The sequence below is a fragment of the Coregonus lavaretus genome (assembly GCF_964263955.1).
Source record: "Coregonus lavaretus genome assembly, chromosome: 7".
Taxonomy (NCBI): domain Eukaryota; kingdom Metazoa; phylum Chordata; class Actinopteri; order Salmoniformes; family Salmonidae; genus Coregonus; species Coregonus lavaretus.
The window spans coordinates 4143448-4164129 of record NC_139994.1 but is presented as its reverse complement, the minus strand read 5'-3'; the positions used below and the strand labels follow the sequence as shown (position 1 = coordinate 4164129).

Below are 20682 nucleotides of genomic sequence, written 5' to 3'. Positions count from 1 at the left end.
ATATTCAGTACGGTCCAGGCAACGGCCTCTCTAGTTTATACTGACTGGTGGTCCTGAGGTATATTCAGTACGGTCCAGGCAACGGCCTCTCTAGTTTATACTGACTGGTGGTCCTGAGGTATATTCAGTACGGTCCAGGCAACGGCCTCTCTAGTTTACACTGACTGGTGGTCCTGAGGTATATTCAGTACGGTCCAGGCAACGGCCTCTCTAGTTTATACTGACTGGTGGTCCTGAGGTATATTCAGTACGGTCCAGGCAACGGCCTCTCTAGTTTATACTGACTGGTGGTCCTGAGGTATATTCAGTACGGTCCAGGCAACGGCCTCTCTAGTTTATACTGACTGGTGGTCCTGAGGTATATTCAGTACGGTCCAGGCAACGGCCTCTCTAGTTTACACTGACTGGTGGTCCTGAGGTATATTCAGTACGGTCCAGGCAACGGCCTCTCTAGTTTATACTGACTGGTGGTCCTGAGGTATATTCAGTACGGTCCAGGCAACGGCCTCTCTAGTTTATACTGACTGGTGGTCCTGAGGTATATTCAGTACGGTCCAGGCAACGGCCTCTCTAGTTTATACTGACTGGTGGTCCTGAGGTATATTCAGTACGGTCCAGGCAACGGCCTCTCTAGTTTATACTGACTGGATTTTAATGGGGGTTGTTCTATGTTACTTACATTGACTCACAGGATTAACCCTCTAGGGACTGGAACTGGATCATCTTTTCATAATGTCCTCACACAAAATTACCCGCCCTCCTATCCAGTAGCCTACACTCTCCCTTTACTGACCGCTGGAGCTACAAATGCATTTGGAGACTGTTTTTTTTAATTTTTAAAAATGATTACATCAGGATAGCTAGCTAATCGGAAGTTAGCTAGATGACTGCATTTAATTCAGTTAGCTAGAGAGTGTGTAAAGTTAACTAGCTAGCAAGCAGCTCAGTCGAGTTAGCCTACAAAGTGGCCTAATACATCAGGTTTATTTACATTGTAAAAATGTATATACAGTGCATTCGGAAAGTAACAGTAAGTAACAGTTAGTTACAGCCTTATTCTAAAATGGATTAAATTAATGTTTCCCTCATCAATCTACACACAATACCCCATAATGACAAAGCGAAAACAGGTTTTTAGACATTTCAAAAAAATAAAAAATGTTATTTACATAAGTATTCAGACCCTTTGCTATGAGACTCAAAATTGAGCTCAGGTGCATCCTGTTTCCATTGATCATCCTTGAGATGTTTCTACGACTTGATTGGAGTCCACCTGTGGTAATTTGATTGGACATGATTTGAAAAGGCACACACCTGTCTATATAAGGTCCCACAGTTGACAGTGCATGTCAGAGCAAAAACCAAGCCATGAGGTCGAAGGAATTGTCCGTAGAGCTCTGAGACAGGATTGTGTCGAGGCACAGATCTGGGGAAGAGTACCGAAAAATGTCTGCAGCATTGAAGGTCCCCAAGAACACAGTGGTTTCCATCATTCCTAAATGGAAGAAGTTTGGAACCACCAAGACTCTTCCTAGAGGTGGCGGCCCGGCCAAACTGAGCAATCGGGGGAGAAGAGCATTGGTCAGGGAGTTGACCAAGAACCCGATGGTCACTCTGACAGAGCTCCAGAGTTCCTCGGTGGAGATGGGACAACCTTCCAGAAGGACAACCATCTCTGCAGCACTCCACAAATCAGGCCTTTATGGTAGAGTGGCCAGACGGAAGCCACTCCTCAGTAAAAGGCACATGACAGCCCGCTTGGAGTTTGCCAAAAGGCACCTAAAGACTCTCAGACCATGAGAAACAAGATTCTCTGGTCTGATGAAACCAAGATTGAACAATTTTGGCCAAGCATCACATCTGAAGGAAACCTGGCACCATAGCTACTGTGAAGCAGGTTGGGGGAAGCATCATGCTGTGGGGATGTTTTTCAGCGGCAGGGACTGGGAGACTAGTCAGGATCGAGGGAAAGATGAACGGAGCAAAGTACAGAGAGATCCTTGATGAAAACCTGCTCCAGAGCACTCAGGACCTCAGTCTGGTGTGAAGGTTCACCTTCCAACAGGACAATGATCCTAAGCACACAGCCAAGACAATGCAGGAGTGGCTTCGGGACAAGTCTCTGAATGTCCTTGAGTGGTCCATCCAGAGCCCAGACTTCAACCCGATCGAATATCTCTGGAGAGACATGAAAATAGCTGTACAACGACCCTCCCCATCCAACATGACCGAGCTTGAGAGGATCTGCATAGAAGAATGGGATAAAATTCCCAAATACAGGTGTGCCAAGCTTGTAGCGTCATACCCAAGAAGACTCAAGGCTGTAATCTCTGCCAAAGGTGCTTCAACAAAGTACTGAGTAAAGTGTCTGAATACTTATGTAAATGTGATATTTCAGTTTTTATTTGTAAGACATTTGCAAAAATTTCAAAAACCTGTTTTTGCTTTGTCTTAATGGGTATTGAGTGTAGATTGATGAGGACACATAAACAAAATAAGGCTGTAATGTAACAAAATGTGGAAAAAGTCAATGGGTCTGAATCAGAGCATATGAGCGGAGTGGAGCGGTGAGAATCTCAGCTCCTCGCTCACGGAGTTGTTCACCCCTCCGCTCCCCCCGCTCAAAGCCACATCAGGCCAGTCCGCTCATTATCGCTCAGCGCTCAACGTAGTTTGCATCGCGCTCCACTCAAATCGCCCCCGCTCACTCCAAAAAAGGAACGAAATCTGCATGTATTTCACTTTTAGCTTAAACCACAGCCTTACTTTATCTCCCCGAATTTGTTGCATACAGACTCATCTCGGATTATCCATTCTGTCTTGAAACGGGGATCTAACACTGACTCTAAAATGAGATGTTAATCAGTATAGTATATTCCATAGCGAATTGACACGTTGTTTGCCAATGTTTCTGCAAAAGCAGCGATGCCCATTGGAAGTGCAGCGGGAGTGTAATCGGTGAGCAGGGATTTGATTTCTGTGACAGCAGGGAGGATCATCCCCAGGTTCCCCAGCTCCTTCTGCATTTTGTCTGTGAGGTCTGCTAGTGGTGTCAGCACACGGACAAGGTGCGTCAGCTGCGGTACTTGATTCAGGGTGATGTTAGCAACATTAGACTTGAGTTTGTTTTGCCATAACGGGTCTTTTTGGAACAACCGGATGAACGACTGAATGGCGCAGGCATTTGTGGGGCGGACACCTAATTGGTCGGTTTCCTCTGTGCTCTTGCGTACACTTTTCACCAGGTGCCCGACTTTCACTAACAGCCTATTAATGTTGTCGTGCTCGTTAACGGCGTTTTTGATCGCCAGCTGAAGCATGTGAATGGGGCATCTCAGATGTAAATTTGACAAAGTAAAGTACTGATTTATCATAGTTTCTTGGGGGGGGTGTAGCCCGGTTGAGCTGCGCTGGCGAAGTGTTGCATCCCTTCGCGTTCTCCTTTACTCAGCGGTTCATAGTCCATGAAAATCATTTTTTAAAATGCTACATCCAGCTCTCTTTTTCTCTCCCTTGTTATGGTTGGGCCTTTGCGTGCAGTGAATAAACTTCTGAATTCCTCAACCCTTTTCTCTTGTTGCTGCTGCTGCTCCTCGCTCTATAAAATACAAATTCTTGGACGACACAAATTAAATTAAACAGATGGATTCTGGGTCAGGCTTGAGCATGCTTCAGACTCTTGGTGTGAGCGAGCGAAATTGGAGCGGGACATAGGGCGACGCTCCGTCCTTTTAAAAATGCCGCTCTGCGCTCTGTTCAAAATCCGTCCGCTCACGCTCCACGCTCGCTCCCGCTCCACTCCGCTCATATGCTCTGGTCTGAATACATTCCGAATTCACTGTACTTACTTGAATAGATTCTCCAACTGCCTCAATTTTGGGTCCTTACAAAAACAAACTAATGGGCCATCTTCACGATATTTTAGGTGTTAGCAAAGCGCATGTGGACGAATGGAGACTAGGAAAAAATTGGGTTTGTCACCGGAGTGGTTCAGAATGTGTTGAGATGTTTGACTTTACCAGCGTAATCCACTTTCAATTTTAATAAATGTGACCGACCGGCTCGATTCAGTCTTATGTAACAATGTTTCAAATGGATAAAAGTAGAGACTCAGAGCTAGAAAATTGTATATCATACACTACAGTTGAGGAACAATGGGAAAGTAATTCTGCTTTGAAAGTTGATAAACTTGTAACCCCACTTTTGAGAAAATTGCCCTTGAATGTTTTGGTACACCTACTGGGAAGCTCTTCTTTGTCTACACCCATTAAGCATAATTCACAACCTCTTAAGCCTTAGCCCCACCCATCTCTTTAAGGATTTACATGTGAGGCCATGTGCTAAACAGAGTGAGTACGGTAGTGTACTAAACAACCAAAGATTTCAAGACTAAAGGCTGGTTTATACTACGTCTATCGACATGTCTGTAGACAGTTGTCGCAGTGACATCACGAACATTCTATTGTCATCTGACATCAAGCTTGTTGTTGTCGTTATGAAAAAGTAGAAACAGAAAAACTGCAGGCTGCATGACATCAGCAGCCGGGTGGTCCAAAATAGCATAACTGGTGTATTTTAACATCAATAAATCCATCCGTTTAAAATTTAATTTAGTGTATGTCAATCTAGCAAACCAGGCAACTTTCTAAACAATGTTTTGGTTAGTTTCTAGCTTGTTAGCTGGCTAGCCAGTTCAAATAATGACCATATCATATAGCTGACAACGTCTTAACTTTATTTAATTTGTATTCATTAATACAGGAAAATAAATTCCCAACAATATCATTATTTACAAGTTAATTGCGAGCTAATTACATTTTAGTCATTTAGAGCAATTAGGGTTAAGTGCCTTGCTCAAGGGCACATCAACAGATTTTTCACCTAGTCGGCTCGGGGATTAGAACCAGCGACCTTTCAGTTACTGGCACGACACTCTTAACCACTAAGCTACCTGCCACCCAAGCTACCTGCCGCCCAAAATAGCTTACCGTTGTGAGTGTGACGAAATAAAAGCAGGGCATTCTACCGGATATTCTTTTAACTTGGACACTGTCTCGTTGGCCTAACGTTATATTCCTAATTTGACTTTGGTGCAGGTCATGTTGTTCTTCACATTACCATCTGTGGTAAACACACACTGTATCAAATAAAATCTAAGTTTATTTGTCACACGCACAGGATACAGAAGATGTAAACGGTACAGTGAAATGGTTCATTGCATAGTGGAGTATTTTGTGTAGACATGTAGCTAGCTAGCTAAACAATGAACCATTATCCCAACTCATAACGTTACTACCCTGCATGAATCTACAGGTTGCTAATGCTAACCAACTAGTTTCAATGTTAGCTAGCTAACTAACAGTGCGCTTTAACTTGCAAGGAAAACGACTTTCTGACAAAATTAGAAACGTATAATATCTGAAAATGTAGCTAGCTAGACTCTCTTACCTGTATATATGGACAAATGTTTCTCCCTCTCTGTCATGGATGCCATGGTTGCCCTTAGTTTGAAGATGTAACCCAGAGACAGGTGTTTTATGCAACAGCCTTCTGTGTGTTCTCTTTTCGGCTCCCTACGCCTGAATTTTCTCCATCTCCTTAGCTATCATACTCTGTTTCCACCGGGCATTGCATTGCTTTCTAAACTCTGTCCTCCAGAAAGTCGAAAGCATTAGCAACACTTTTGCAGTTCTTTGTGATATCTTTCAAGAAAGCCGCGTTAGAAAGGATTACCTACACAAACTGAGTAGCTCATGTTATAGACAGAAGCGTGCTACATGGCAGACCAATCCAAACTCATCTCTCGGCAAGTCCAGGCCATCCATTATCTCAGCATTATCTCAGCCAATCATGGCTAACGGGAAGTTTCCTGTCTCTTTCCGTGGCTAAACAAACTAGGCTGGTAATTTAACAATTGTATTAGTATTTACAGATGGCATAGAAGTTTGTTATTAAGGCACATGAAAGTTCACATGTTCCAGAAGGCATTTCTGCCAAAAACAACGCATTTTGAGAGAAAGAGAGAGAGAGAGAAAAAAGAAACTCTAGTCAACAGGAACTCAATGGAGAACAATGACCAGAGCCGCCCTGCATCCGCCCTCTGTGTGTGTTTCATTTGCCTCTCATTGAGATTGGAAAGTAGAAAGAGTGAGAAAGCAAGTGTAGTGAGCTAGAGAGTAGAGCGAGAGAGAGTTGAGAGATACTGGGGAGGGTGGAGAGAGGCCTGTGGTGTTGATGGTATCCTAAATGAAATTATAAAAATATACAGACCACAAATTCAAATTGGCTATACTTAAACTCTTTAACATCATCCTTAGCTCTGGCATCTTCCCCAATATTTGGAACCAAGGACTGATCACCCCAATCCACAAAAGTGGAGACAAATTTGACCCCAATAACTACCGTGGGATATGCGTCAACAGCAACCTTGGGAAAGTCCTCTGCATTATCATTAAAGCTGCAAAATGTCACTTTTTGGGGCGACCCGACCAAATTCACATAGAAATAAATGTGTGTTATAGATCTGTCATTCTCCATCACTCTGACATAACACATCCCTCAAATCATTTGGAGAAAATATCCTTTCTATTTTATTCAGCAATGTTCAATTGTATTCTTCATACTATAAAATAATATTAAATAATGCCACGGAATTCTAAGCTAATCTTGTCTGCTAAATGAACTAGTGTAGCCCACGGCCATATGCCATAGCCAGATCAGGGCCTAACACAAGGACAACTGAAATGGATAATAATACATTTTCTTCATATCATGTTTCTTTATACCCGTCTAAAATAAATAATGGATTTATTGTGATGGTGTAGGCAATATTACATGGATTTATTGTGATGGTGTAGGCAATATTACATGGATTTATTGTGATGGTGTAGGCAATATTACATGGATTTATTGTGATGGTGTAGGCTATATTACATGGATTTATTAGACTTTTTTTTAAATGTTCCAAAGGTCAGCATCAGTGGCTTGTAGGCTATGTGTGGAAGCCAGGAGATGCTAAATGTGTTTATGTTAATTAACGCACAATTACCCTGAGACAAGCAGTTATTTGCTTGATGATCACCGGCTGACAAAATGAATGACCACCACATCCCAAGTTGAGGCTATCTGAAGGCTGGGACTAAAAACAAACAAAAGATAACTCATGTAAAATATACTGTCTGTGAAATGTATGTAGTATGTATAAGCTGGAAGTGGAAGCCTAGTAATGTTGTCCATTAGTTTACTCCAATTAGGGGAGGGGTGGTAGGGTTAGGGGAAAATCATAATAATAGAGGAAAATATATTTTAAAAGATATATATTTAAAGTAATATACATTACCAGTCAAAAGTTTGGACACACCTACTCATTCCAGGGTTTTTCTTTATTTTTCTACTATTTTCTACATTGTAGAATAATGGTGAAGACATCACAACTATAAAACAACACTTATGGAATCATGTAGTAACCAAAAAAGTGTTGGTTTTGGCCCACCAATGCCTCATTGAAAGGTTACCTTTTGAAATAGCAGCACAGTGAGCTGACATTCCTCTTCTCTTCTCATAGGAGAGAAACAGCACAGAGAGGGAGAGGTGTGTGTGTGTGTGTGTGTGTGTGTGTGTGTGTGTGTGTGTGTGTGTGTGTGTGTGTGTGTGTGTGTGTGTGTGTGTGTGTGTGTGTGTGTGTGTGTGTGTGTGTGTGTGTGTTGATGGACTGTGTCCTGTGTTTCCAGGAAAAAGGGGGAGCCATCAGAGGGGTGTACAGGAAACTCTAACAGGGCTGACTTCCTGTGGCTCTCCTGATGGCCGACCAGATAGTGTGTGTGTGTTGGGAGTTCTTGTGAAAATGTTGTTGCAAACTAAGCAGTAAGCATTGAAATGTGTTTTGGATTGCGCCCATCAACATCATGCTTTTGTTGTTTTGAGAAAGTTTGGGATTTTTTTTGATAAATGGGCTGGTATTCCCGAGATGCGATTAGTCCTGGTAAATCAGGGATCTCAGATTTCTCCCAACTGTATGTTATTAAGATCTCCAGACCTGTATGGCAGTATGTAAGGAGGGAGTGTGCTAGTGCAGTGGATGGCTAAGCTAGCATCGCACAGAGATGTCGCCTTCCTAAGACTTGAGGTGTAGTCACCTGGATCCACGGATGGATCCAATAGCAGTGATGATGCTTTGTAGAATATGTTGGGTCATTGTGACTAAGTCTGAATTCTGGGTTTTGCGTTGGAATAGAGAGCATTACATGTACAGTATATCAGTGCTAGTCCTGGAGAGAGAAAATTCAGACCGTTTCCTCTCAACATCCATTTTGTTCTTCCTGATCTCTGCTGTGACTTCCTACCTCACTGCAAAGCAGGAAGTGTAGTGAGTGATAACACACACCTGTGGTAATGATAATCCCTAAGTCAAGTGTCACTGTGTCATGTTCTCACTGCAGACCACACCTGTGATAGATAGATAGATAGATATGTTTCCCATGTCAATAATGCCTTTTGAATTGAATTGAATTCTGTAGGTCATGGTCTCTTCCTCAGTGGACTGAAAAGGGAAGTGGCTAATATTTCTCTCTCTCTATCTCTCTCTTTCTTCATATCGCTCTCTCTTTTGTCATATCTTTCTCTCTCCCTTTCTCTCTCTCTCTCTTTAGTGGCGATGTTGACTGACAGATGATTTGACAGAGGAAGACAGCAGGTAAGAAACTGCCCAATATTACTCTCCACTTCCTCCTTTTCTCTACTTCTCTTTTTCTCTTCTCTCTCTCTCTCTCGCTCTCTTTCTCTCTCTCTTTCTCTCTCGCTCTCTCTCTTTCTCTTTCTCTTTCTCTCGCTCTCTCTCTCTTTCTCTCTCTCTCTCCGTCTCTCTTTCTCTCTTTCTCTCTCTCTCGCTCTCTTTCTCTCTCTCAATTCAATTTTCAATTTAAGGGCTTTATTGGCATGGGAAACGTATGTTAACATTGCCAAAGCAAGTGAAGTAGATAGTAAACAAAAGTGAAATAAACAATAAATATTAACAGTAAACATTACTTTTTACTCTCTCTCTCTCTCTCTCTCTCTCTCTCTCTCTCTCTCTCTCTCTCTCTCTCTCTCGCGCGCTCTCTTTCAATTCAATTTCAATTTCAATTTAAGGGCTTTATTGGCATGGGAAACGTGTGTTAACATTGCCAAAGCAAGTGAAGTAGATAGTAAACAAAAGTGAAATAAACAATAAATATTAACAGTAAACATTACACTCAGAAGTTTCAAAAGAATAAAGACATTTCAAATGTCATATTATGTATATATACAGTGTTGTAACAATGTGCAAATAGTTAAAGTACAAATTGGAAAATAAATAAACATAAATATGGGTTGTATTTACAATGGTGTTTGTTCTTCACTGGTTGCCCTTTTCTTGTGGCAACAGGTCACAAATCTTGCAGCTGTGATGGCACACTGTGGTTTTTCACCCAGTAGATAAGGGAGTTTTTCAAAATTGGATTTGTTTTCGAATTCTTTGTGGATCGCTGTAATCTGAGGGAAATATGTGTCTCTAATATGGTCATACATTTGGCAGGAGGTTAGGAAGTGCAGCTCAGTTTCCACCTCATTTTGTGGGCAGTGTGCACATAGCCTGTCTTCTCTTGAGAGCCAGGTCTGCCTACGGCGGCCTTTCTCAATAGCAAGGCTATGCTCACTGAGTCTGTACATAGTCAAAGCTTTCCTTAAGTTTGGGTCAGTCACAGTGGTCAAGTATTCTGCCACTGTGTACTCTCTGTTTAGGGCCAAATAGCATTCTAGTTTGCTCTGTTTTTTTGTTTGTTCTTTCCAATGTGTCAAGTAATTCTCTTTTTGTTTTCTCATGATTTGGTTGGGTCTAGTTGTGTTGTTGTTGTTGTTGTCCTGGGGCTGTGTGGGGTCTGTTTGTGTTTGTGAACAGAGCCCCAGGACAAGCTTACTTAGGGGACTCTTCTCCAAGTTCATCTCTCTGTAGGTGATGGCTTTGTTATGGAAGGTTTGGGAATCGCTTCCTTTTAAGTGGTTATAGAATTTAACGGCTCTTTTCTGGATTTTGATAATTAGCGGGTATTGGCCTAATTCTGCTCTGCATGCATTATTTGGTGTTTTACGTTGTACACGGAGGATGTTTTTGCAGAATTCTGCATGCAGAGTCTCAATTTGGTGTTTGTCCCATTTTGTGAATTCTTGGTTGGTGAGCGGACCCCAGACCTCAGAACCATAAAGGGCAATGGGTTCTATAACTGATTCAAGTATTTTTTAGCCAGATCCTAATTGGTATGTCAAATTTTATGTTCCTTTTGATGGCATAGAAGGCCCTTCTTGCCTTGTCTCTCAGATCGTTCACAGCTTTGTGGAAGTTACCTGTGGCGCTGATGTTTAGGCCGAGGTATGTATAGTTTTTTGTGTGCTCTAGGGCAACGGTGTCTAGATGGAATTTGTATTTGTGGTCCTGGCAACTGGACCTTTTTTGGAACACCATTATTTTTGTCTTACTGAGATTTACTGTCAGGGCCCAGGTCTGACAGAATCTGTGCAGAAGATCTAGGTGCTGCTCTCGCTCCCCCCCCATCTCTCTCTCTCTCTCTCTCTCTCTCTTTCTCTTTCTCTTTCTTTCTCTCTCTCGCCTCTCTCTCGCTCTCTTTCTCTCTCATTCTTTCTCTCTCATTTGTCCCCTCTTTCACCCCTCTATAGAAAGACAATTACTGTGAAATAATGATATTTATATGCACCCCCCCTCCTCTCTCTGTCTCCGTAGCGAAAGTCTCTGTGGTTATTATGGGCTGTGCCCACTGTAAGCAGAAGAATGCTGCAGCCAAGGCAGCCGAGGTATCTGACCCGTCTCCTAGCAACAGCCCTGATGGGGGTGTGTCTACAGTGTTGGCCACGCCCCATTATCACCCTGACCCCACCCACCAGACTATACCTGACTTCAACAGGCCATTTGGCTCTGCCTGTTTCCCCAACACCAACACACAACCCCGGGCAGGGGCCATCACAGGTAGTGTGTAGTGATGTGTGTCTGTTGCAGGGGCCATCACAGGTAGTGTGTAGTGATGTGTGTCTGTTGCAGGGGCCATCACAGGTAGTGTGTAGGGATGTCTGTCTTTGTGTGTGAAGTATGTGTGTCTGTGTGTGAACTGTGGAGTGCAGAGGGGAACTCTTTTTTTTTCATAGTGTGTTTGATTTTGTGGCTGTACTATCAATGCTTACTGTCTGTCTGTGTGTGTGTGTGTGTGTGTGAAGGTGTAACTCTCTTCATAGTGTGTTTGTGTGTGCAGGTGGAGGTGTGACGCTCTTTATAGCGTTGTATGACTATGATGCTCGTACTGAAGATGATCTGTCCTTCCAGAAGGGAGAGAAGTTCCACATCATCAACAACACGTGAGAGTCACGTTCACATTACACACTCAGCTCCAGATAGTGTCTTTCCACACTTTCAGAAGTGAATCAAATGAAGAGTCAGCTCCATCCAATGTGATGACTGTCTGTCTCAACAGAGAGGGGGACTGGTGGGAGGCCCGGTCGTTGGACACGGGGAACTCAGGATACGTCCCTAGTAACTACGTCGCTCCTGTTGACTCTATACAGGCTGAGGAGTGAGTACACACACACATGCACACAAACACACACATACACACACACACACACACACCCCTACTCGCCAACTACAGTACAACATCTGTGTCTGAACTGTAAGAAATATAGAGGTGACTGGTTGTCATGGTGATATATTGTATGACTAATATGTGAAATGTGTGTGTGTGTGTTGCCAGGTGGTATTTTGGGAAGATGGGGAGGAAGGATGCGGAGAGACAGCTCCTGGGTCAGGGGAACCCCAGAGGAACATTCCTTATCAGAGAGAGTGAGACCACCAAGGGTACGTACGCACACACACACACACACACACACACATTGTCTTGGGTACAGCTTTAGAATCATCAGGGTATTAACTTCTCGATTTCCCTTCTCTCTCTCTCTCTCTCTCTCTCTCTCTCTCTCTCTCTCTCTCTCTCTCTCGCTCTCTTTCTTTCTCTCTCTCTCTTTCTTTCTCTCACCTCCCTCTTTCTTTCTCTCTCTCTCTCTCTCTCTCTCTCTCTCTCTCTCTCTCTCTCTCTCTCTCTCTCTCTCTCTCTCTCTCTCTCTCTCTCTCTCGCTCTCTTTCTTTCTTTCTCTCTCTCTCTTTCTTTCTCTCACCTCCCTCTTTCTCTCTCTCTCTCTCTCTAGGTGCCTACTCTCTGTCTGTCTGTGACTGGGATGATGGTAAAGGTGACCACGTCAAGCATTATAAGATCAGGAAGCTGGACAGTGGAGGATATTACATCACAACACGCACACAGTTTGACACCGTGCAACAACTGGTGGAGCACTACAAAGGTGTGATTATGGTGTAGGGGCTAGGGTGTAGGGGATAGGGTGTAGGGGATAGGGTGTAGGGGATAGGGGATAGGGTGTAGGGGCTAGGGGGGGAGTAAATAGAATCTAGGGGCTATGGGTAAAGTGCAGAGGGGGTGTATGTATCTATGTCCAAGCCTTCTGTAAGTCAGATCCCTCTGTTTCCTCTCCTCTCTCCCAGTGTCTGTCTGCCCTCTGGTGGTGCGGTCTTGTGTTGCAGCTTCACTGCACTGCGTATGTGTGTGCTAATTCCTGTGTCTGTATGTCCAATATCCATTCTAGCATACTAAATATGATCAAGTAATGCATTATCAAGCACATTAAATAAGCAGCTGTGGCAATTGGATAGCATTGTGTGTTAGTTCTATTGGATAGCATTGTGTGTTAGTTCTATTGGATAGCATTGTGTGTCAGTGCTATTGGATAGCGTTGTGTGTCAGTGCTATTGGATAGCATTGTGTGTCAGTGCTATTGGATAGCATTGTGTGTCAGTGCTATTGGATAGCGTTGTGTGTCAGTGCTATTGGATAGCGTTGTGTGTCAGTGCTATTGGATAGCATTGTGTGTCAGTGCTATTGGATAGCATTGTGTGTCAGTGCTATTGGATAGCATTGTGTGTCAGTGCTATTGGATAGCATTGTGTGTCAGTGCTATTGGATAGCATTGTGTGTGTCTGTAAGATACACTGCATCACCAAAAGTATGTGGACAGCCCTTCAAATTAGTGGATTCAGCTATTTCAGCCACACCAATTGCTGACGTGTATAAAATCGAGCACACAGCCATGCAATCTCCATAGACAAACATCGGCAGTAGAATGGCCTTACTGAAGAGCTCAGTGACTTTCCAACAAGTCAGTTCGTCACATTTCTGCCCTGCTAGAGCTGCCCCAGTCAACTGTAAGTGCTGAATCTTCCAGGAGCTACAACGGCTTATCCGTGAAGTGGTAGGCCACACAAGCTCACAGAACGGGACCACCGAGTGCTGAAGTCCGTAGCGCGTAAATATCTTCTGTCCTCGGTTGCAACACTCACTACTGAGTTCCAAACTGCCTCTGGAAGCAACCTCAACACAAGAACTGTTCGTCGGGAGCTTCATGAAATGGGTTTCCATGGCCGAGCAGCCGCACACAAGCCTAAGATCACCATGCGAAATGCCAAGCGTCGGCTGGAGTGGTGTAACGCTCGCTGCCATTGGACTCAGGGAGCAGTGGAAACGTGTTCTCTGGAGTGAGGAATCACATTTCACCATCTGGAAGTCCAACGGACAAATCAGGGTTTGGCAGATGCCAGGAGAACGATACCTGCCCTAGTGTAAAGTGCCAACTGTAAAGTTTGGTGTAGGAGGAATAATGCTCTCGGGCTGTTTTTCATGGTTCGGGCTAGGCCCCTTAGTTCCAGTGAAGGGAAATCTTAACGCTACAGCATACAATGACATTCTAGACGATTCTGTGCTTCCAACTTTGTGGCAACAGTTTAGGGAAGGCCCTTTCCTGTTTCAGGAAGATAATGCCCCCGTGCACAAAGCGAGGTCCATACGGAAATGGTTTGTTGACATTGGTACGGAAGAACTTGACTGGCCTGCACAGAGTCCTGACCTCAACCCCATCGAACACCTTTGGGATGAATTGGAACGCCGACTGCGAGCCAGGCCTAATCGCCCAACATCAGTGCCCGACCTCACTAATGTTCTTGTGGCTGAATGGAAGCAAGTCCCCGCAGCAATGTTCCAACATCTAGTGGAAAGCCTTCCCAGAAGAGTGGAGGCTGTTATAGCAGCAAAGGGGGGACCAACTCCATATTAATGCCTATGATTTTGGAATTATATGTTCGATGAGCAGGTGTCCACATGTTTGTTAGTACTTTTTAGTGGATCAAGTAAAGCTGTTTTATATGTTCTATATGTGTATGTTGCCTTTGATCTCTTCCTCCCCTCTCGCTCTGTCTGTCTCTCTCCCTTTGTGTCTCTCTGTCTCTGTCTCTGTCTCTGTCTCTGTCTCTGTCTCTGTCTCTGTCTCTGTCTCTGTCTCTGTCTCTGTCTCTCTCCCTTTGTGTGTCTCTCTCTCTCTCTCTCTCTCTCTCTCTCTCTCTCTCTCTCTCTCTCTCTCTCTCTCTCTCTCTGTCTCTCTCTGTCTGTCTCTGTCTCTGTCTCTGTCTCTGTCTCTGTCTCTGTCTCTGTCTCTCTCTCTCTCTCTCTCTCTCTCTCTCTCTCTCTCTCTGTCTCTGTCTGTCTCTGTCTCTGTCTCTGTCTCTGTCTCTCTGTCTCTGTCTGTCTCTGTCTCTGTCTCTGTCTCTGTCTCTGTCTCTCTCTCTGTCTCTGTCTCTGTCTCTGTCTCTGTCTCTGTCTCTGTCTGTCTCTGTCTCTGTCTCTGTCTCTGTCTCTGTCTCTGTCCCTCTCTCTCTCTCTCTCTCTCTCTCTCTCTCTCTCTCTCTCTCTCTCTCTGTCTCTGTCTCTGTCTCTGTCTCTGTCTCTGTCTCTCTCTCTCTCTCTCTCTCTCTCTCTCTCTCGCTCTCTCTCTCTCTCTCTCTCTCTCTCTCTCTCTCTGTCTCTGTCTCTCTATGTCTCTGTCTCTCTCTCTGTGTCTCTCTCTCACTCCCCTCAGAGCGAGCTGCAGGTCTGTGCTGTAGGTTGATTGGCAGCTGTAGGCGGGGCATGCCTAAGCTTGCGGACCTATCGGTAAAGACAAAGGACGTGTGGGAGATTCCCAGAGAGTCTCTCCAGCTCATTAAGAAGCTGGGCAACGGGCAGTTTGGAGAAGTCTGGATGGGTAGGAACTAGTTCTCTGTCTTTGCATGCCTCTTCATCTCATTTCATCTCCCTCCCTCTACCCCATCCTCCTATCACTCTCCCTCCCATCTCCACTCCTACCATCCCCTCCTCCCTCTCCACCCCCTCCCTCTTCTAGGCAGTAACGATGGGATGTGTCACTTCTTGACCATGTCCTGTCCCAATTCAACGCCCCTCACCCTGGGGTTGGGGCGGGACGCCTGGGAGGTTGCCCGGGAAATGCTGGCCCTAAACAGGAAGTTGGGCCAGGGCTGCTTCGGAGATGTCTGGATGGGTGAGACCGACTGTCAATCAATCAATCAGTCACCTTCTTATACTGTATGTTGACACACTGCTTACAGTCTGTGTCCCAGAAGGGCTTCTCAGTGTGTCTCTGGATGTTCCCAATCTGGTGCTTATATGGTGGTGTATCTAGCGCTCTCTATTCCCAGTGTCCAGTCCAGTGCTGTTCTGTGTCAGTGTAATAGTGTCTGTGTGTGTCCACACCAGGAGGTCTGTTACTGGTCCAGCTTCATGCTGCTACTGTAGCTTCATGCTGGTACTCCTTCTCTGCTCCCCTCCCTCCTCCCCTCCCTCCCCCTTTATCCTCCCTTCTCTCCTCCTCTCCCTCCTCCCCTCCCTCCACCCTCTCTCCTCCCTTCTCTCCTCCCCTCCCTCCTCTCCTCCCTCCTCCCCTCCCTCCCCCTTTCTCCTCCCTTCTCTCCCCCCTCTCTCCTCCCTTCTCTCCTCCCCTCCCTCCTCCCCTCTCTCCTCCCCTCCCTCCCCCCTTTCTCCTCCCCTCTCTCTCTCCTCTCTCCTCCCTTCTCTCCTCCCCTCCCTCCCCCCTTTCTCCTCCCCTCTCCCCCCTCATTCCTCCCCTTCCTTCCCCTCTTTCCTCCCCTCCTTTCTCCTCCTCTCCCTCCTCACCTCTCTCCTCCTCTCTCCTCCCCTTCCTCCCCCTCTCTCCTCCCCTCCCTCCCCCTTTCTCCTCCCCTCCTTTCTCCTCCCCTCCTTTCTCCTCCTCTCCCTCCTCCCCTCTCTCCTCCCCTCTCTCCTCCCCTTCCTTCCCCTCTTTCCTCCCCTCCTTTCTCCTCCTCTCCCTCCTCCCCTCTCTCCTCCTCTCTCCTCCCCTTCCTCCCCCTCTCTCCTCCCCTCCCTCCCCCTTTCTCCTCTCCTCCTTTCTCCTCCTCTCCCTCCTCCCCTCTCTCCTCCCCTCCCTCCTCCTCTCTCCTCCTCTCCCTCCTCCCCTCCCTCCTCCCCTTTCTCCTCCCCTCTCTCCCAACTGTTACCCCACCCTGCCTCCTCCATGCATGACCTCATCCTCACTCTTCATGTGTTTACTATATAACTCTGTGTGTAGGTGTGCGTGTGTGTATATCATTGTTTGTGTGGGTGTCTGCCTCTGTGTGTGTGTAACTGCCTGTTGTGTGTATCAGGTATGTGGAACGGCACCACCAAGGTAGCAGTGAAGACGTTGAAGCCAGGCACCATGTCTCCAGAGGCCTTCCTAGAAGAGGCTCAGATCATGAAGAGACTGAGACATGACAAACTGGTGCAGCTGTACGCTGTGGTGTCTGAGGAACCCATCTACATCATCACAGAGTTCATGAGCCAAGGTACTCACATATGCAAGCACATGCACATACAGTGGGGAGAACAAGTATTTGATACACTGCCGATTTTGCAGGTTTTCCTACTTACAAAGCAGGTAGAGGTCTGTCATTTTTATCATAGGTACACTTCAACTGTGAGAGACGGAATCTAAAACAAAAATCCAGAAAATCACATTGTATGATTTTTAAGTAATTAATTTGCATTTTATTGCATGACATAAGTATTTGATACATCAGAAAAGCAGAACTTAATATTTGGTACAGAAACCTTTGTTTGCAATTACAGAGATCATACGTTTTCTGTAGGTCTTGACCAGGTTTGCACACACTGCAGCAGGGATTTTGGCCCACTCCTCCATACAGACCTTCTCCAGATCCTTCAGGTTTCGGGGCTGTCGCTGGGCAATACGGACTTTCAGCTCCCTCCAAAGATTTTCTATTGGGTTCAGGTCTGGAGACTGGCTAGGCCACTCCAGGACCTTGAGATGCTTCTTACGGAGCCACTCCTTAGTTGCCCTGGCTGTGTGTTTCGGTCGTTGTCATGCTGGAAGACCCAGCCATGACCCATCTTCAATGCTCTTACTTAGGGAAGGAGGTTGTTGGCCAAGATCTCGCGATACATGGCCCCATCCATCCTCTCCTCAACACGGTGTAGTCGTCCTGTCCCCTTTGCAGAAAAGCATCCCCAAATAATGATGTTTCCACCTCCATGCTTCACGGTTGGGATGGTGTTCTTGGGGTTGTACTCATCCTTCTTCTTCCTCCAAACACGGTGAGTGGAGTTTAGACCAAAAAACTATATTTTTGTCTCATCAGACCACATGACCTTCTCCCATTCCTCCTCTGGATCATCCAGATGGTCATTGGCAAACTTCAGACGGGCCTGGACATGCGCTGGCTTGAGCAGGGGGACCTTGCGTGCGCTGCAGGATTTTAATCCATGACGGCGTAGTGTGTTACTAATGGTTTTCTTTGAGACTGTGGTCCCAGCTCTCTTCAGGTCATTGACCAGGTCCTGCCGTGTAGTTCTGGGCTGATCCCTCACCTTCCTCATGATCATTGATGCCCCACGAGGTGAGATCTTGCATGGAGCCCCAGACCGAGGGTGATTGACCGTCATCTTGAACTTCTTCCATTTTCTAATAATTGCGCCAACAGTTGTTGCCTTCTCACCAAGCTGCTTGCCTATTGTCCTGTAGCCCATCCCAGCCTTGTGCAGGTCTACAATTTTATTCCTGATGTCCTTACACAGCTCTCTGGTCTTGGCCATTGTGGAGAGGTTGGAGTCTGTTTGATTGAGTGTGTGGACAGGTGTCTTTTATACAGGTAACGAGTTCAAACATGTGCAGTTAATACAGGTAATGAGTGGAGAACAGGAGGGCTTCTTAAAGAAAAACTAACTGGTCTGTGAGTGCCGGAATTCTTACTTGTTGGTAGGTGATCAAATACTTATGTCATGCAATAAAATGCAAATGAATTACTTAAAAATCATACAATGTGATTTTCTGGATTTTTGTTTTAGATTCCGTCTCTCACAGTTGAAGTGTACCTATGATAAAAATTACAGACCTCTACATGCTTTGTATGTAGGTAAACCTGCAAAATCGGCAGTGTATCAAATACTTGTTCTCCCCACTGTAGCATGCACACACACACACACACACACACACACACACACACACACACACACACACACACACTCATACACTCACACACACACCCACACCCCCACATGTTTTCACAAAGATTTCTGACATTTATTCAACTGTGTGTACTGTAGGAAGCCTACTGGACTTTCTAAAGGACGGGGAAGGAGGAAATCTGAAGTTGCCTCAACTGGTGGATATGGCAGCACAGGTAAGAACACACATTCACCATCTTGACCATGTTCCTCATGTGGTTGGGGGCCGGCTTAGCACTTCGGACACTGGTGCCGCCTCACACTCTGCTGCAGGTGGGGACACGTGGTGAGTCGGATGGCGTGCATCTCTAACCCTTCCTCCTGTGTGTGTGTGTGTGTGTGTGTGTGTGTGTGTGTGTGTGTGTTTGGTGTTTGTGTGTGTTTGTGTGCGTGTGTTTATTTGTTTGTGTGTTTGTTTGTGTGTTTGTGTGCGTGTGTTTGTTTGTGTGTTTGTGTGTTTGTGTGTTTGTTTGTGTGTTTGTTTGTGTGTTTGTTTGTGTGTTTGTTTGTGTGTTTGTGTGCGTGTTGTGGGTAGATAGCGGCGGGCATGGCGTATATAGAGCGAATGAACTACATCCATCGTGATCTGCGAGCGGCTAACATTCTGGTCAGTGAAAATCTGGTGTGCAAGATCGCTGACTTTGGTCTGGCCAGACTCATAGAGGACAACGAGTACACTGCCAGACAAGGTAAGGGAGCGTGTGGCAACTCTTGATGTGAACAGGGCTTCATAAATACATTTGATTGATTGATTGATTTTACAGGTGCCAAGTTCCCCATCAAGTGGACAGCTCCTGAAGCAGCTCTATACGGGCGCTTCACCATCAAGTCTGACGTGTGGAGCTTTGGTATCCTGCTGACTGAGCTCATCACAAAGGGACGCGTACCTTACCCAGGTGGGTGGGGGGGGGGGGGGGGGGGGTCTGACTCTATCTCCCTCCTTTTTTCCAGACGTAGGATGCCGTGTGTTACACTACTAAACATCTCTCTGTATGTCTCCCTCTCCCTCTCCCTCTCCCTCTCTCCCTCTCCCTCTCCCTCTCCCTCTCCCTCTCCCTCTCCCTCTCCCTCTCCCTCCTCTTCTCTAGGTATGAATAACCGTGAGGTCCTGGAGCAGGTGGAGAGGGGCTACAGGATGCCCTGTGCGCTGGGTTGTCCTGCCTCCCTCCATGAGCTGATGGTGCAGTGCTGGAGGAGAGAGGCGGACGAGAGACACACCTTTGAATACCTGCAGGGCTTCCTGGAAGACTACTTCACTGCTACTGAACCCCAGTACCAGCCTGGGGAGAACCTGTGACCACACACACACACATGCACACTCACACCCACACACACACGCATGCACACACACACACACTTGTGTGTTCACAGACAGACAGACACTCACATAAACACACACTCACACACACACACACACACACACACAACCTACAACCTTACATACTGTAAGCCTTATCTACTCTATGTTGTTGTTGTTGTTGTTGTTGTTGCTGTCAGGGCAGAGCAATCAAACACAAGCCACAGAGTTCTCCCTCTCCTCCTATCTGTGCTCGGCTGCCCAGACCAGACCAGCAGAGTTAATGGGACTGTGTCTTGATAGCTTTACTGTGTTACCATGACAACAAGGCTACATCTATAGATGGCGGGTTGGGGGGGGGGGGTTAAGGTTAGGGTTTGGGTTATATGGGGGTTAGGGATCCAGGTTATAGTTTTGTAGGCTGTAGCGGGCCAGTTTGTGCCTTAAATCTTTACTCAGTGTAAGATGATGATGATGATGATGATGATGATGACTTCACTCCAATGCTTTTTACTCTTTAACCATCTTTAATGTCAAAGTGGATTTTTACTGTAACCATCTTTCTACAACACACTCTCTATCCATTATCTGGCAGCATCCCCACTCACACCAGTTTGTGTCACCGCTGACCCTCTAGCTGAGCTGTTTCAGGCAGCACGTCTGTGTTGTTACTGCTACGAGAACAAACTCTTTGATCTGGGACAACGATCGGCTCAAACATGAATGGCTTCAGTAGGTTTATTGGCTCCCTAACTAACGCTATTTCATCCTCTGTTATAAACTCTTTCTCAGACTCTGAGAAATTTTGGGGAGTTCCAACATTTTCTCTCCTGCCAGTGACGCAACAATGCCAATATGCCGATTTACAGTTACAGTTAGCTGCCGTTCTAGATCCTAGTGTTTCCATTCCCCTTTAAGTCAGATATTTTATGACAA

The 20682-nt window shown here is 45.7% G+C and overlaps 1 protein-coding gene across 1 annotated transcript in view; it reads left to right on the top strand.

Moving 5' to 3' along the window:
- The window catches only part of LOC311132356 (proto-oncogene tyrosine-protein kinase Yrk-like), a 37824-nt gene extending 17697 nt beyond the window's left edge, over positions 1 to 20127 (top strand). The window contains exons 2-13 of the mRNA XM_084165608.1: positions 8649 to 8692; positions 10754 to 10996; positions 11277 to 11379; positions 11496 to 11594; positions 11772 to 11875; positions 12223 to 12372; positions 14992 to 15156; positions 16592 to 16771; positions 18549 to 18625; positions 18985 to 19138; positions 19214 to 19345; positions 19538 to 20127. Coding sequence (XP_084021734.1) covers positions 10774 to 10996; positions 11277 to 11379; positions 11496 to 11594; positions 11772 to 11875; positions 12223 to 12372; positions 14992 to 15156; positions 16592 to 16771; positions 18549 to 18625; positions 18985 to 19138; positions 19214 to 19345; positions 19538 to 19746 — 1596 coding nt within the window. The 5' untranslated portion in view covers positions 8649 to 8692; positions 10754 to 10773 and the 3' untranslated portion in view covers positions 19747 to 20127. The remainder of the gene's footprint in view (positions 1 to 8648; positions 8693 to 10753; positions 10997 to 11276; positions 11380 to 11495; positions 11595 to 11771; positions 11876 to 12222; positions 12373 to 14991; positions 15157 to 16591; positions 16772 to 18548; positions 18626 to 18984; positions 19139 to 19213; positions 19346 to 19537) is intronic.
- The last annotated feature ends 555 nt before the right edge of the window (positions 20128 to 20682 follow it).